Raw genomic sequence first — 18208 nt, forward strand, 5'->3', positions numbered from 1 at the left:
CAAATCAATAAATGTGATACACCACATCAATAAAATCAAAGACAAAGACCATGTGATCATCTCTATAGATGCTGAAAAAGCATTTGACAAAATTCAACATTCATTCATGATAAAGACTGTCTACAAGTTAGGTATAGACAGAAAGTATCTCAAAATAATTAAAACCATATATGATAAGCCCACTGCCAATATCATCCTGATGGTAGAACAGGAACTAGACAAGGATGCCCACTCTCATCACTCCTATTCAATATAGTGTTGGAAGTACTAGCCAGAGCAATCAGAGAAGAGAAGGGAATAAAGGACATCCAGATTGGAAAAGAGGAAGTCAAACTGTCCCTGTTTGTGGATGACATGATCCTATATATCGAACAGCCTAAAGCCTCTACAAAAAAACTCTTAGAGTTGATAAATGATTTCAGCAAAGTTGCAGGATACAAAATCAACACACAAAAATCAGTAACATTTCTATACTCCAACAGTGAACGTGCAGAAAAAGAAATCAAGAAAGCTTGCCCATTTACAATAGCCACCCCCAAAATAAAATACTTACGAATAAAGTTAACCAAGGATGTGAAAAATCTTTACAATGAGAACTACAAACCACTGTTGCAAGAAATTAAAGAGGACACAAGAAGATGGAAAGATATCCCATGCTCTTGGATTGGAAGAATTAACATTGTGAAAATGTCCATACTACCCAAAGTAATCTACAAATTCAATGCAATCCCCATCAAAATTCCAATGACATTTTTCTCTGAAATGGAAATACCTATCCTGACATTTATATGGAACAACAAAAGAGCACAAATAGCCAAAGCAATTCTGAGCAAAAAAAAATAAAGCTGGAGGCATAACTCTACTTTCTTTAAACCATACTACAAAGCCATGCACAAATAAGGTTTAAACTTTGTCTTTGCTTAGCCATCTCTCTTGTATTCCATATCACTCACTTTCCTGCATATATTAAAAATTTTATTGTAGTTCATCCTAAAGTGATTATTTCTGAGAGAGTGAATGGGTGGGTGATAAATTTTTTGAGTCTCTTAATATTTGAATATGTCTTTTATTTTGCTTCACTTGAAATATTCTTTAGCTTGTGTATGGCTCAAAATTAGTTTTTCCTTTGAACTTTGAAAAGTGATTGCTTAGTTGTCTTCCAACCTCCAGTGTTACTGATGAGAACTGTGATGAAATTCTGACTGTTGTTTCCCTGTAGGCAACCTGGCGATTCTCTTGAAAAAATTCAGTGTTCTTAAATAGCACCAACATATATTTACATATAGGCCTTTTTACTTTCACTTTGTTCTTCTAGAATGTCACATAAAAGAAATCATACAATATGTTCCTTTTTAGGTCTGACTTTTTGTATTCAGTTTAATGTTTTTGAGGTTCATACATGTTTCTGTTCATACAGGAGTTTACTTTTGTTTATTGCTAAGTAGTGTAGTTAATAATTTTTTTCTAGTTGTTTGTTACTAAAATATAGAAATACAAGTCTTACACTGATTTTGGATATTGAGTTTGTATTTAGTGACTATAAACTCATTAATTCTAAGAATTCATTTATAGATTCTTTTGGATTCTCACCATAAACAATCATATCATCTGTAAATAATGACAGATTCTCTCTTTTCAATCATATCCTTTTAGGTTTTTGTTTTGTATCTTATCACATTGGTTAAGACCTACTGTACAATATTGAGTTAAAGCAGAAGTGGTGATAGGGAGCTTATCTGCATCATTTCTAATGTCAGAGGGACATTTTTCAGCATTTCAGCATTAAGTGTGATTTTTTGTTGCAGACTCTGTTCCTAGTTTGTTTAGTGTCTTTTGTGTTTTCAATGACTAATGGACTTGACTTTCCTTTTTTTCTGCCTTTATTGAGATGACTGTATAATTTTTTTACTCTTTTTGATAATATAGGTGAAATATATGATTGATTTTGAAATGTTAAACCAACCTTGAATTCCTGGTATAAACACAAGTGGCTCATGATATAATATAATTTTTATATACTGCTTAGTTTTTTAAATGTAATTTGTGGGTAATATTGGCCTGAAAATTTCCCTCTGTGTAATGTACTTGCTATAAGGCAGCTTATCCTAGTTTCAAAAGACAAGTTAAGAATTTTTGTTTCTTTTAATTCTCTGGAAACATTTGTATAAGATTAGCGTTCTTTCTTTCTCACAATGTAGAATTTATAGGAAAAGTCATCTGAGTCTGAAGTTGTGTGTGTGTAGTGTGTGTGTGTGTGTGTGTGTGTGTGTGTGTGTGTGTGTGTGTGTGAAGGTTTGCAATTAGGAATACAATTTCTTCTTTAGGTATAAAACTACCTTTTTTTGGTATCAGTTTTGATAAGCAATGTTTCTCCAGGAATTTATCCAATTTATTTTAAATTTTTATAACATCTTATTATGACTTTTTAAATGTATCAAAATTGTGGTAATTTCCTCTGCTTTAATCCTAATATTGGTTTCTTGTGTCTCTTCTCTCTCAATTGATTTCTCTGTCTGGGAGTTCACCAACTTATTGGTCCTTTAAAAGAATGAAATTTCAGCTTTCTGTATATCTCTATGGTATACTTGTTTCCTATTCATTAATTTCCCCTCTTTTTAGCTTATTTCTTATTTTTTGGATATAATTTTCTCTTTTTTTTCTAATTTCTTGAGATAGATGGTAAAGATCATTGCATTTAAAAGGCAGAAAATGTTAGGAAAGATGAACAAGGCAGAAGAAGCCAGATCATCCAGCTAAAGAAAAGAGCTATGAAATTATTTGGAAATCTGGGAAATTTAATAGTAATTTAGAAAACTCAGGACCCAGGCTGTCCTCTGAAAAGTGAAAATTAAAAATAGAAAGAAACAAGGCAGAGTACTAAACCTTGCAATACTGTATGCTTTTAAAGACACATCTATAGATTAGTTGGTTTTAAAAATTAAGCCAGATTTTTAAAAGAGTGCATACTATAATTCCATTTATATTAAACCCCAGAAAATTCAAACCTAACTATAGCATCAGAAAGCAGATCAATGAGAGCTTGGGTCAGGGGATGGTGAGGAGGGGCAGGAGGGAGCGATTACAAAGTAGCGCGAGGATTGGAGGTGGTGGTTATGTTCACACTCGGTGATGGGGATGGTTCCATAGGTGTAGACATATATTGAAACATCAAATTCTACACTTTAAATTTTTGAAGTTTATTTTATGTCGTTATACTTTTATTAAACTGTTTACAAAACATCGTATGATAGAAATAACAGGAAAAAAGTTGTCATTACCTCATTTTCTTCCTTGTCTGATGAGAAGTTGACTATAGTTATTATCATTTATTCTCTGCATGAATGTGTCTTTTTCTCTAACTACCTTCACTTTTCCCATTGTCTTTTGTTTCCAGAAGATTGAATATAATGTTCCTAGACGGTATATTTGTGCATGTATACACACAGATACAATACACACACACAATATTTGGTGTTTATCCTATCCTCTTTGCTGTTCTTTAAGTTTCTTAGATCTGTGGTTTGGTGTCTGTTACTAATTTTGGAAGATTAATAGCCATTATTTCTTCACAAAAATTTTTGTCCTATTCTCTCTTCTTCAGGAATTCCATTTAAACGTATGTGAAAGGTTGTTCCATAGCTCTTGGATGCTTGCTCTGTGTTTCAGTCTGGGTAATTTCTATTGACCTATCTTCAAGTTCACTGAATCTTTCCCAGTCTGTGCAACAACTACTGATGAGTGTGTTGAAGACATTCTTCATTTCTGTTATTGTGGGGGTTTTTGTTTCTTGAAATTCCATCTGATTCTTTCTTTTAGTTCTCATCTCTTTGCTGAAATTTCCCACCAATCTCACATGTTTTCATCTTTTCCATCAGAGTTTTTAACATCATAAACATTTTTAAATCGCTGTCAAAGATAATTCTAACATCACTGTTGCATCTGAGTCTGGTTCAGTTCATAACTTTGTTTCCTAGCAGTATGTTGTTTCTTGCCATTTTGTTTGCCTCATGCTTTTGTGTTGAGCACCATACATCTTGTGTTGGACAGTGGATACTGAGGTTAAATAGATTCGGTGCCTACCTTCCTCTCTGTCAGGCACTTTGTGTGGGGGTTTGGGTTTGGTTTATGCTATGCTTATCCTTAGTGTACCCCACACTTCAAACTTTACCAATATCTCCCGTTTACAGTGGCTGGTGTTCCTGAGTGTTTTTTCTGTCTGCTTCACCCTGAACTTTAGCCTTCCATTTGCACTATGGCCCCGAGAGGGTCTGTCTCTCTGTTCTAGCAACTCTCCTGCTGGCATCCCACTGTGACTTGTTACTTGATGCATGTTAGCCTGGTGATAGGGAGCAGAGGGGACGGCCTCTGCTGTTCTGTTCAACAGAACAGTAGGTAGGCAGGCTCTAGCGTGCCTGGGTCTTGGGAATGTGACCTTCTCAGACCTCTTATCTTTCCACCCTCTGTAGTTCTGTGCTCAGCACTTATTCCTGCCTCTCCCACAGGGTGGGGGAAGTTCCACTGTTCCTTTCCCCCGGTAGCAATGAGTTTGCACCAGTGCCTGAATGAAGGTGACCATACCTGTTGCTTCCCCCTACCAGCAGATGAAGTCTCTGCTCCATAGGAGAGGTAAGGGACAAAGTCTTGGCTGGTTTTGTACCCCCTCACAGGAGCTGCTGTTCTCCTCCAGCTGTGCACCATGAGGCACGATTTCTCAGGACTCCTGCCCATCTTTATTTTGTATGCCCAGTAGAGTCCATGGAACCTGCAAGAAATTGTGATTTACCCAGATATGTGCAGCTCCCAGGGGCTCTACATTCTCATGTGAGCCCACACTCAACATGCCTTAATTTGTTAGCTCTTCTAACCAAATTCTTACTGGTGTCTGACTGTGTTTGCTCCAGGTAAGTTAGTGCCATCTTTCCTCATGGACACCTGTCTCTCCTGAGATTTTAGACTAGTTGATCGTCCTGTGACCTCACTTCTGAAGGGTGCAACAAAGTCTTGATCTTACATTTTTGCTGTTAATTGTAAGGGTGGGAACAATGTTCTTTCCAGCTATCTATATCCTGAGCAGAAACCAGAAGTCTTTTAATCAGGTTCTTTGTTTTATTATTATTGATTTTTAAGAGTTCTTTATGTATTTTGGACGCATATTCTTTGTCAAATATTTGTATTGAGAATATTTACTCCCAGTTTGTGGCTTTTGTTATTAGTTTCTTAATTGTTTCTCTTGCTGTGCAGAAGTTTAAAATTTAATAAATTTCAATTTTTAAATATTTTTCTTTTATGCTATGTTTAGAGCTCACTGTGTCTTGTCTAAAATATTCTAAGATATTCTTTAATGTTTTCTTTTAGAAGTGTTACTATAGTTTCAGCTTCTTTGAATAGGTTTACGAACCAATTTAAATTAATTTTTGTTTGTGGGATGAGGAAAAGGTTGAGGTTCACTTTTTCCTATATGTTTATCCAGTTATTCCAGTACCATATATTGAAAAGATTTTTTTTTTTTGGTCCATCTAATTGCTTTAATACCTTTTTCAAAAAATAATTGACCACATGTATATGATCTATTGTACTGTTCCATTGAACCCCCTTTTTTTTTGTCCTCACATCAATATCACATTCTCTTCATCTCTGTAGCTTTATAGTAAGTTTCAAAATCAAATAGAAACCTCCAACTTTGTTCTTTTTCAGGGTTGTTTTGGTATTCCAGCTGTTCTGTATTTCTTTAGACATTTTAGAATAAACTTTTGATTTTCTACATACCAAGCCTATTATGATTAGCCTGTATATCAATTAGGGGGAGAATTGACATGTTAATATTGAGTCTTCTAATCAATACATAGTATATTTTTCCATTTGTTTGAATATTTAATTTTTCTCAGCAATATTTGGTAATTTTAACTATAATTTGGACATCTTCTGTTGAATTGATTTCTAAATATTTTATTCTTTTTATTCTATTGTAAATGGAACATTTTAAATGAATTTTCCTATTGCTTCCTGTTAGTACATAGCAATACAATTGTTTCATATTGAGCTTGTATACTGTGACTTTGCCAAATTCACCGATTAATTTTAGGAGCCTAAGTGAACTCCTAGGATTTTCGATGTAACAATCAAATCATCTATAGATGGCAACGACTTAACTTCTTCATTTCCATTATTTATAAACTTTTAATTTTAAGTTAGAGCACTGGACCTATATGAAGAAAACATAATATTTATTGAAATGCATGAAACTGTAGGTGAAAAAAAATATTGAAAAATATAAAATAAATTATTCACAATGGAAAAAAATGTTAGAGCATTGGCTATGTCTCTATTATAATTTTTAGTTGGCTTTATTCAGTTACAATTTGCATACAATAATAGTCATCAATTTAAAAAGTATAATACAAAGAGTTTTGACAAATGTATAAAATCATGTCATCACACCACAATCATGATATAAAACTTTTCTATCACCCCTAAAACCCTTTGCAATCAATCCGCTCCCTACCTTGGCCCCCATGAGCTGCTGATCTGCATTCTGTCACTTCAGTTTCACTTTTCCCTGAATATCTTTTAGAAGGGATTATATGTGACATTTTGTGTCATGTTATATACTTCTACATATATTATAAACTGCAAAATTCCATGTTATAATTTTTGCTTTAAACTGTGTGTTGACTTTTAAATAAATTAAAATGATAAGAAATATGGCCTTTTATATTTCATACTTGGTTTATCTGAAAAATGTTTCTTATTTGACCTTCATTTTTGAAGGGATTTTTTTTAGATATGGAATTTTGGATCTACAGTCTTTCTTTTTTTTTTCTTTCAGTGGTTAAATATCTCAAACTCAAAGGACTGTAAAGATATCATCCCATTGTTTTGGAGCCTACATTATTTTTGATGAGAAATCATCTGTTACTTTTATCATAACTTCCTTAAAACTTGCAATATACCCCTCTTTTTTTTTCTCTCTTGCAGCGTCTTAGTGCAGAAGGATGCTTTCAAATCTTTTTTCTAAATCTTTTGTTTTCAATTATTTGACTTAGATGGACCTTGATGTGGTTTTATTTCCATTTGTTCTGTTTGGGTTGCTGAGATTCTTGGCTCTAAAAGTTGATGTTGTTAATCTAAATTCTGTGAAATTTCAGCCATTATTTTTTCTAATAAATTTTCTGCCTCAGTCTATTTATCCTTTCCCCATGGGATTTCAATTACATGTAAGATATCTTGATAATGTCCTGCAATTGTCTGTTGATATTGTCCTGAGACTTGTTAATTGTTTTCAATGTTTTTTTCCCTTTTGTTCTCTAGGATGGATAACTTTTATAGCTATATTTTTTAGTTTTCTACTGCTGCCTAACAAATTACTCCAAAACTAGTAACTTAAAATAGCAAAAGTCATGCATCTCTCACAATTTCTGTGAATATAGAATTTTGAAAAATTTAGAATTCTGAATTATCTCTATTGGGTAGTTTCAGCACAGGTCTCATGAGGTTTCAGTCAGATTCTGGCTGGGTTGCAATCATCTGAAGGTTTGACTGGGGCTGGAGAATCTACTTCCATGATGGCTTACTCATGGAGATAGCAAGTTGGTTCCTCTCCACATCAGCCTCTCCAGAGGGCTGCTTGAGTGTCCACATGTTATAGAAATTGGCTTTCCTTAGAATGAGCAGTCCAAGAGATGAAGACAGAATTTGCTATGCTTTTATGACCTTGGAAGTCATACACCTTCGCTCCCATCGGATTCTATTTGTCACATAGGCCAGCCATAATTCAGTGTGGGAGGGAAACTCAGAAAGGCATGAATACCAGGAGGTAAAGATCATTGGGAGAGATCTTGGAGACTGTACTATATTTATCTTCAAATTCTCCCACTTTTTCTCCTGAAAACTGCACTCTTCTTCAAGCCTTTTAGATTTTTAAAAATTTTTAGATAGTTTTGTTTTTCAGTTCTCAAATTTTCAACAGTTCCTTTTGAATGGTTACCATCTATTTGGTAAGATAGCCCATCTGTATACTCTTTATTATTATTTTTTTCTTTAAATATTTGAACATATTTATGATAGCTATTTTAAATCCTTTTTTATGTGGATATCAACCAATGAATCATCCTGGGTTGGTTTTTGTTGATTGATTTCTCTTTTAGCTATCATTATTATTTTCCTGCCAATTCACATGTGTAGTAATTTTTTATTGTGTACTGAATTTTGTCAATGCAGAGATTCTGGATTCTGGTACCTTTTACCTGAAGAGGTTTTTCTTGTTTCTTATTTTTTTCCCCAAACACACATTTAACTTGGTGGGACTTATATTCCAACCCATATCTCTCAATGTGGTGCAACAGCTGAAATTTCTTCTCAGCTCTTTTAACGTTCCAGTTATTGCTCACTGCTTTCTGCTAGGTTCCTTTGAGTCTCCTACATAAATTCATAGTACAGACATTAGCTTAGTATTTCATCATTGTTCATATATACATTTTTGGATTCCCCTACTGTAATCCCTTCTTTCTGGAATTTCCTCCTCAATTTGTATCCTCTCTGCCAGCTGTGAATTCTGTTTTCTTATACCTCAAACTAATAAGACTAAGGTTTTCTTCTTGAGTTATAGCTGTTTTCTGAGTTTGTTTGTTATTCTGCACATTTGAATAACTGTTTCTATGTTTAGTCCAGAGATTATAATTTTTATATGCAGGAGGTTTAGTCATATCAGCTACTCTGCTTTTAACAGAATGAAACCTTGTCCATTCATATATGGGTTAGACACTAAATAGCTTACTAGAAAATTTGGGTTGTTGAACCTGTTTAATGGTGGGCTTCCCTCTAAGGTGATTTACAGAAATCAGGATATTTTGTTGAGAGTATCCCAATTATCAGTATCCATACACTTCCCACCTCCTGGGGTTGTTTAGTTTGCCTGGTGAAGAATCCTCCAATTTCTATATGGCTGGAGGTAGAATAGATACAAGTCTACTTCTCAGCATTTTGGGAGCCTATGGACCTGGGAGTCTCACTGCTTATTATGCAGAGTTTCACTTAATCTCTCTTTTCAGTATGGCTTTACCTTTATCTTCTTTTTAATTTTTTTCGTAGCTGGCCAGTACAGGGATCGAGCCCTGGACCATCTACATATCAGTCTACCTATTCTTGCCATTTTTTAGAGCATTTGTAAGTTGAGCATGTGCTCATCTTCATAAAATAATCTGTAAAGAATAGAATTTACACTTATTTTCAATCTCCATTTAAGTAGAGATCACATTCTTATCACTACTTGATTAGATTTTTTTGGTATACTGCTATTTTTTTGGTATATTTCTTGGTGGTGTCAGCACCACGTTCTATCCAACTGAACAAACCAGCCAACTATCACCCGTGTCTTTTGACCTAAAACATTTCATTTCTTGCTCAACGTTTACAAAATTAAATCTATTTTCTTCTTCTAGGATATGGTAGTAGTGTTATTTGGCTATGAAGAAGTTGTAATCTAGTGGCTTAAGAGCTTTTTATAAAAACTTTCAACCAATGTCTTGTTCTCTGTTCTGTGTCCCACATTTAGAACTATCTGGTACTCTAACTCCTGAACATGTTTTGATTCATTTTGATGGTAAGAATTATATTTCTTCTTATAGCTTTTTCCATTGCAAATCTCAGTTTTACGTCTATGCAGTCTTCTAAGTTAGTCATGGTTTGTCCATGTGTTCAAGATTTACTTGACATTACCTTTCTTTCTTCTTGTTGGTTTATGCCTCTGTTCCTTTCTTGGTCATTTTAGTTAAGATTTGATAAAGAGTTATGATAAATTGCATGTATTAATCCATGTTTCATCTGTTTAAAAATAATATTTATTAATTTATTTGAATCTATGTTTTAAATAAAAGCAAGCAGCATGACTTAAACAAATGCCCTCTTTTTAAACTTCAATTAGTAGCACTTTTGCAAGAGTCAGATGAAAAGCACGGGTGTCAAATGACTAAACTTATGGCTGAATGTGAATACCAATTCTACAATCACCTTTGTGCCATGAAATAGCTGTTTCTCCAGCTATTGTTCCCTAATATATCAGGAGCAGGGGGTGTGTGGGGGGGAGGCTCACCATCTCCTTCAATGTAATATGCCTGCTTTGACTTTGGTTGTGAAAGAATTGCTCACAACAGACAAGCATTTTCATGCAGTGCTACCACTTCTGGGCCTGCCTCAGAGAGGTGTGAATAAAAATGGCCTGGCAACTACTTCATGCCCATCTCTTCCCCAGTCACTGCAAGCCAAGGGAAAGTTATTTAGTTGAAACCAGAATTCACTTGAGAGCTTTATTATCTTGCTTTGCTTACGAACTTTATTTTCTAACATGAAGATTGGTGAATTAATTCTGTGAAAAATAACAAGTCATGTGAGTTCAGTCTTTCACCAAAAAATCCAATGAATAATGGAATTTGTATCAGTCTACATATACTTGCTATTTTTTAGAGCGTTTGTAAATTGAGCATGTGTTCATCCTCATAAAATAACCTGTAATGAATAGTTTTTGTATTTATTTTAAATCCCCAATCACTTAGAGATCACATTCCTATCACCTGATTGGATTTTTTTTTTTTTTTTTGCTATATTGTTATAATTGTTGTTAGTTCACCAATGTAGCAGTAAAGCTCTTAAGAATAAGAAAAAAATCAATAAATTAGACGAAAATATTGGACCATGTTTATGACCGGTGTTATCAGGAATGGAGACTTACTATGTAGAACTTAGTGCATAAAAGTCAGAAAATGTGGGTGGAAGTGGGGAAAGAACCAAAGTAACACCTGCGAAGAAGTTATTTAGCCAGAAATGAGCTGTGATGTAATAACTGTCATATACGTGTGTATAGACTAACTGTTGCTCATCTTTGCTGAAATCTGAAAATAAAAAAGTTCAAGGGTAGAAAACTAAGCCATATATATTTAACCAATACTTAATAGAATAGCCATGACAGTTGATGGACAGATAGTAGAATGCTTATGATGGGATACATATCTTGGGAAGAGGAAAGAGCTTTACATACAGCAATCTTCTTTGTCGTAAATGATGACAGGTCCTGCCTTAAGGCAGAGGGTTCGACTAGTTGGCTTAAAGAAGGCCCTTCCAGACCTATAATTCTCTGAGCCACTTCTATTGCTGGCCTTCAGATGCTGAGACTGAACTAGACACAGCCAAGGATCTGCCCTTTTAGGAGCTCCAGCAGGGGCAGAGGAGGCAGTGCTACCAGCGGCAACATCAGCATGTATTCCAACTGAAGACTTCATTCAAAGGTGAGTCAGGTCAGCATGGACCTTTCCTCCAGCTTTCACTGGGTCCAGTCACAGGAGCCCTGGTGGACTGGCAACCACAGGACACCCTCCCCAGACACCAATACAAGCTTGGACAGAGGGACAGAGGGACGAACAAGGGGTGGCTGGCTGGTTAGCTGGTGCTAATTGGGAAGGACTCTCCACCGAGGCGCGCTCAAGGAGGGATGCCGAGTTGCGCCAGGAACAGCGAGGTCCCCTTCTCACCACCAGGCTGGGCCGCCGGACCCATGTGCTCCCAGAGCGCGCTGGGCGCCCGCCACTCCCTGGACGAGCGTCCCACTGCGCTCGTTCTCCTTGCAGGCTCCCGGCTCCCGCGGGAGGGCGCGTGGCATGATGCTCCGGTCCTTGTGCCTTCCCCACGCTCCTGCATCCGGAGCCGCCCTCGCCGGCCCCGCCGCAGCCGCTGCCTGAGAGGGAGAAAGGAAAAAGGGAGGGGGCTGGAGAGGCTCGGCGAGAGGGGAGGAGGGGCGGTGGGGAGGGGAGGAGGGCGGGCGGGGAGGACTCTCTCCTCCGCGGCGCCCCCGCCTGCCTCGCCTCCTCCGGGTCCCCGCTCCACACCCTCCGGCGTGGCTCACCCCTTCCCCGCCCACCGTGCCTCCGGAGCGCGCGGGAGGGAGCCGCAGCCGAGCGCGGCGGCGGCGGCGGTGGGTGTGCGCGCGTGTGAAGGACGCCACCTCCCCGGGCTCCTGCGTTCGCAGGCGGCGGCGGGCGGCGGGCGGCTGCTCGGGCAGCGGCGGCGGTGGCAGCGGCGGCGGCTTCCGGAGTCCCGCCGCGAAGATGCTCAAAGTCACGGTGCCCTCCTCCTCCGCCTCGTCCTGCGCTTCGGTCACCGCCAGTGCGGCCGCGGGGGCCGGGAGCCTCGTCCCGGATTACTGGATCGACGGCTCCAACAGGGACGCTCTGAGCAATTTCTTCGAGGTGGAGTCGGAGCTGGGACGGTAAGGAGGGGGGCGGCGGGCGCCCTGCGCGCGGGCTCGGGCTGGGGAAGCCCGCGGCGTGCCCGGGGCTGTCCTTTTCTCGGGGACAGCTCCAGAGGATGCGGGAGCCGCCCTCTCTGCCCTTCGACTTCTCCCCGCCTAGTTGGTGTCTGGCAGAGCGCAGAGCTGCTCGCAGGTGCGACTCGGGGCTCCCCGGAGCGCCTAGGCCGGTGCAGCTGCCAACATCAGCCCGACTCGCTCCCACCCTCCTTCCTCCTCGCCGGCTGCCGCTTCCCTTCGGTGACAGCTCCCACTGCACGTGGGCCCTGCTTTCCCATTTGGTGACTTTGCTCACGATTATAGCTTGCCAGAGGGTCCTGTTGGTCTAGCTGCACCGGCCTAGTTTTTTTGTGGGGGGGGGGCGGAGGTGCCCCTCCAAAACATGACAGAATTATTAAATTAGATTCTTCCTCCTGCCCCTCATCAAGCTCTCCAAAGCAAGTGGCACTAGAAATTGAACTTAAATACTAGCTTCCCTGCAGAATCTGCTAAGGAGTGAAGGGGGGAATGAATCATTTAAGGGAGTTGAAGGCAGAGTAATGAACTAGTGTGGCTTTAAAGAGAAAGCAGCTCATGGGGTCTAGGCAGTGGTAATTAGAAGAGTTCTACTGCTCTTCTTTCATGTGCTGGAGTGATTTATTTAAATGATGTATGCCAAGAACCCTCTCCTTAGGGTTGCAGAAATTTCTCTCATCTCCCATCTGAAGATCCGAACAGGTAGCACTTTAGCCTTGTGAATAATTCCATATGTTCTCATATTTTTCTCCTTTGAAATTTTTTTTACTTTCTCTTCCTTCCTTTTTTGCTTCTTTCCTTTTTTGTTACTTATAGGTAAGGAGACTTGCTTTCAATACTGATTTTAGATCCAGGCCCTTTATTATAGAGAATCTGAAGATGTAATTTCAACTGTTGACAAGCTGCGGCTTCTGAACTTACTACTTCTTGGCTATTCCATTTTCCATTCTCTTTTTGCTGGAAATAGTTTAGCTAACAGCCATTAAAAAAAAAAAAAAATGCCATTGGAGACCACAGAACCACAGAGCAGGATTCTGGTTGTTGGTACTTAGCGGGAAGGTGTAAGGTCACTGCCCTTCACGCCCCCAATTTGCTGCTAATATTAGAGGCTCATTGAGTAGAGAAGGTGTGTAAAAAAGGCAAAACTTCTAAATGAAAATTTAGTAATTTTTCACTGTTTAAAAATGTTTCAAAATATTTGAGCATTGAATAATGTATACATAAACATCCATTTTTGATCAAGTTTTTCAATATTCATCTGAAGATCTGTTGTGTGTAAGTTAAAATGGAATGTCTTTTTGTAAGGTTCAAAACCTGTTAAAATGGTATGATGTGCTACAGTGGAGCAGTGTAAACTTCTGATTAAAAAGATAATATGCTTAAAATTGTTTAACTGGTGTTTTAGAAACTGCCACGTAGTAGAGGAAGTGCCTAATGCTGCTGCAGGGACTGTCCCAGCAACAGATCTAACTGCTTTCTGAGTAACATTTACCCCAGATGCCTCTAATCGGTTCTGACTTATCAACACAGGTTGTCTTTATGAATAAGCTTTGCCACTGGGAAACTCAAGAAGTTGTCTTCAATTTGAGCAATGAGAAAGTGGGTAGAAAAAACCCCGCCAATTGTACACACAGATGGGATGGTAGACTTCATAGAGAAAACCTAGGGAATTTGAAGGGTTTTTTTTTTTTTTTCTTTTTTTAAGTTTAGTGTTGCACGGTGCAGTAAATTTAAATTTTGTAGGACAAATATCGATCAATTACATATTGCTAAGACATTCACTCTGCTAGCTAGTCTTTTGATTGCCTTAAAAACACCACAATTAAAATACTTTGAGAAGGAAATTAAAAATTACTTCTGCTCTGCTTTTCAGCAATAATGTATATTGTTAGGGATTGTGTATTCTCTGTAGATGGCAGCATTGGTGAGGTACATGCTTAATCTACTTGGTTGAGACTTTGAGAAGTATTATTACTTCCTAATTAAAATTATTTTTTCAACAATATAAACCTAAAACATAAAGTTAACTATGTTTTATATTTTAAAACATAGTTTTAGATGTCATTATTCAGATGTCATTATTAAGAATCTATAAAGCCTGAGAATGCCATGGAATTGTCATTGTAGATACTGACTGAGTGACAGAAGTCCTCTTCCTTCCTACACTAGTGATCAAGTTGAGCTCAGTTAATTGGTATCAAATCTTTACTCTCAGCCTTGGGTCAAATCTGCCCGTCAGTGGTGACTCTAGGGCCAAAACATTTAATTCATTGGTAACACAGTTGTCATTAACATGCTAAGAGAACAGTGCCTCTGGTGTTGTGTGGTGCCATTATAAGTTAGCTCCAGTGTGTAGACAATCCCCACCAGATTAAGTTTGTAAATTGTCAGTTCCTCTATTACAATTATCTGTGGTAAACTAGGGACTCCTGAATTCAAGAAGAATAGACATGTGATCATTGGAGCAACACGCCCTGAGGATATCTTTGAGAACTCAAAGGCTATAACCACCTAAAGTACTTGGATTGTGTTTGCAAAGGCAGCTGCTGGCAGCACTGATCCACATGTAGCCATTCAGACCAGAGCAGATGTGATAACTCTCTTTTTGCGGGGAGGGGACAAGTGGAGGGTGGAAGGATTATTTAAGAGTATCAGGCAAACTAACTTTTCTAAAATCACATTTGAAAAATACTGTATTATTTATAAAGTGTGTCAAAAATTTACCAAAACTCATGATACACTAATAAATTCAATTCTATTGAAAAACATAAATTGACCATGATCTTACGCAGGGCTCCATATCCTAGAGAGCAGTTGGTATTTTGCCCAGTGATTTGAGAAACTGGCATTTTAAAGGCTTTTCTAAGGGGGAAGGGAGCTTGCCTCTGGTCCAGATTCTGTCCAGTGGTTTGGCACATGGAATGACAGTAATTGGCCTGGCCTTCTCTGTGGTGGGGATTTGGCCCTGTGCTTCCAAACCCATGTCCTGTTTTCGGTTATGTCTCACCTTTTGTTTCTGCCTGTTGTACCAGAGTGAAAGAACGTTTGTAACAAAACCGGATGTATTCCCATATGCACAAATCCAGGGAAACCAAATGAAAGATAAGTGGGACAAAAGAAGAGTGTGTCAAATTAATTTGGAATCATTTTTTGTTTGTTTGTTTGTTTGTTTCCATTCCACTTACTGTAGATTCTTTAGGCTAGTGACTTTCAGTCATTCCCCCCGACCCCAACCTGATTCACACAAAAAAATACATTTACGCATCAACTCAATTGAAGCATAGTTTTATTGGATCTGTTCCTATATGTATTATTGCTTAGGAACCATGTAGATTTAAACAGTGAGAACTGTGTGTGTGTGTGTGTGTGTGTGTGTGTGTGTGTGTATAAAACAGAAACAGTTTCATAAAATAATGTTTATTCTTATTATCAAAATGTACTCTAATACTTTCTATTCCATCCTATTTCATTTTATTCTATTCCCTTAAAAAAATATTGGCTTGGACCTATGTGATTTCACATCCTGCTGATAGATTGTGACTCAGTTTGAAAAGTGCTGTTTTAGGCTGTAGATCTGCATATGCCAGATTAAGCTATGAGGCAGGGTGTTTTAAATGCCCTGCAGACCAAATGGCAACATTGAGTGGTATCCATTTGTCACAACTTTGTGGAGAAAAACTCTATTTTCGACTTCAAATCATGATTGGGTTTCCCCTTCCAAACATTTTAGAAAAACTCTGGTATCTCCCCAAGATCTACTGGGCACACAGTGATCTGGACTGGCTGAGGGGGCAGGGGGCTGCACCAGAAGCACCTTCACTATGTAGAGGAGGAACTCAGAGGCCTGAAAAATGGTGTCTTTTACAGATACATACGTAACTGTGGTCCCAGATAATGGTGATAAAAACCTTCCTACAAGGAAATATAAAAAGTGTGCATTTTCTAAGAGAAGGGCTCCAACCAATGCTCTTGACTTGTCTTAGTGCACTTGGCGTGGGCTGCTATAACAAAATACCATGGACTGAGTGGCTTAAAGAACAAACATTTATTCTTATAGTTCTGGAGGCTGGAAGTCCAAGACCAAGGTGCCAGCAGATTCATTTTCCCAGTGAGGGTCCTCTTTCCATCTTGTGGATGGTCACCTTCTTGTTGTGTCCTCACAAGTCAAAGAGGAAGAGAGAGAGAAAGCAAGATCTCTTGTGTCTCTTTTTATGAGGGCACTAATCTCATCATGAATGCCCCATCCTCATGACCTCATCTAAACGTAATTACTTCCCAAAGATCCCACCTCCAAATACTGTCACACTGGAGATTAGGGCTTCAACATATGAATTTCAAGGGGGCACAATTCAGTCCACAGTATAGTTGGTGAAAATCAGATCCACCCTTTTTGCTTTCTCCCTTCTGTCTCTTTAATCAACCCCCTTCCTCAGCCATTCTCTTGGACAGCACTTATCATGTCCTTAGCTTTTCCCTTCCACTGTCCTTTAGGACCCCACAGCCTATCCTGGGTATAGTTTTGGCCACTGATCTCCTGCTACACACACTGCACTTAGCAGCTTAAGCTCTTTGGAGATGGTATGTCTTTTAAGTGACTAGGAATGAAAAATATATCTGTTCAGTCCCCCTCTTGTTCTCTGTGCTGCTGATTCTTTTCTTAGGCAGTTGATTCAGGAGCAAGGTGGGATTGCAAGAGGGAGAACGGAAACTGGCGCTACATAGGCTCTTCACAGGAACACTGACTATAAGCTCCCAAAAGGCAGAGGCTGTGGGTTTGGCTTATTCACTATTATGTGCTCATTGTCTAGCACAGTGCGTAGTACTTAGCAGGTGTTCAACAAATGATCTTAAAGAGAACAAACCAATGATAATAAAGTGGACCAGGCAGAGCGGGTGTACCCTTTTCTTTCTCTTTGAGATCTTGGTTCCTATTTGTCTTGACATTGTAGTGATCTTGATTCTAGTAATACAGGGAAAGGGAAGTACTTTAACCTGTTTTTCTCCCTAAAACTTGTGTGACCGTAACTCACCACTGGTTTTCTTTCTTCACAGTGGGAGTATTGATAACTGCCACCGCTGTAGTTTGTAGGTGTTGAAAATAATGCTACTTTTCTGTTGGCAGAGTGTTTTGTGGTTCTGAAATGAAAAGAATTCAGTTTCACCTTCACTGTCGCTTTACCACAGGTGTGTCAGAATTAGGAGTTAAATCAAGTTGAACTTAAAGGCATGAAATGTCTACAAGCTTTACTAACCACTAAAGTTAATGCATAGTAAATGCTAAATTTGGAAATACGCTTATTGTAGAGACTTAAAGTCAAGTGGTAACTATGATAGGATCACTGCTTTAAAAACAGGCTAATTTTCCATGTTTAAATACTGTTACAAAGTTAAAAATAACTCCTGATTTGGGGGGAAAAAAAGACACAGGTGCTTTCTGCTTCCAAGCTGTTCTGAAGAACTTGAAAGAGAGAGAGAGAGAGAGAGAGAGAGAGACAGAGAGAGAGAGAGAGAGAGAAAGAAAGAAAACACTAACCACAAAATAGCTTCAAAGAACTTTCTTGTAAACACGTTACCCTCAGATGTGCATGTGTGGGTTATATGTTTGCAGTAATACATTTAAGGACAAAGTACTGAGTGTTAGCCAAGTGAACTGTTCCAACTTCTAGTTGCTATTTTTTTATGTTAATGATCCCCCCCCCCACTGGCTGAAAAAGTAGGTTTTTTTCTTTTCTTTTAAAAATAATTTATTAATTAAAAAAAATTTTATCATTACACAATGTAAACATTTTTTGTGGCCCTTTATCAGTTTCTCCCTAACCCCTCTGTAGTTTTTTGTTTTTTTTTTAAAAATTCCTTTTGGGAAAGCTAACATTGAATAAAAAGGATATTGATTTTTTACAA

The 18208-nt window shown here is 38.3% G+C and overlaps 1 protein-coding gene across 1 annotated transcript in view; it reads left to right on the plus strand.

Annotated features, from left to right (window-relative positions):
- The first annotated feature begins 12092 nt into the window (after positions 1-12092).
- The window catches only part of CAMK4 (calcium/calmodulin dependent protein kinase IV), a 235297-nt gene continuing 229181 nt past the window's right edge, over positions 12093-18208 (plus strand). Inside the window, exon 1 of the mRNA XM_063082936.1 lies at positions 12093-12253. Coding sequence (XP_062939006.1) covers positions 12093-12253 — 161 coding nt within the window. The remainder of the gene's footprint in view (positions 12254-18208) is intronic.

The sequence above is a fragment of the Cynocephalus volans genome, chromosome 2 (genome assembly GCF_027409185.1).
Source record: "Cynocephalus volans isolate mCynVol1 chromosome 2, mCynVol1.pri, whole genome shotgun sequence".
Classification (NCBI taxonomy): domain Eukaryota; kingdom Metazoa; phylum Chordata; class Mammalia; order Dermoptera; family Cynocephalidae; genus Cynocephalus; species Cynocephalus volans.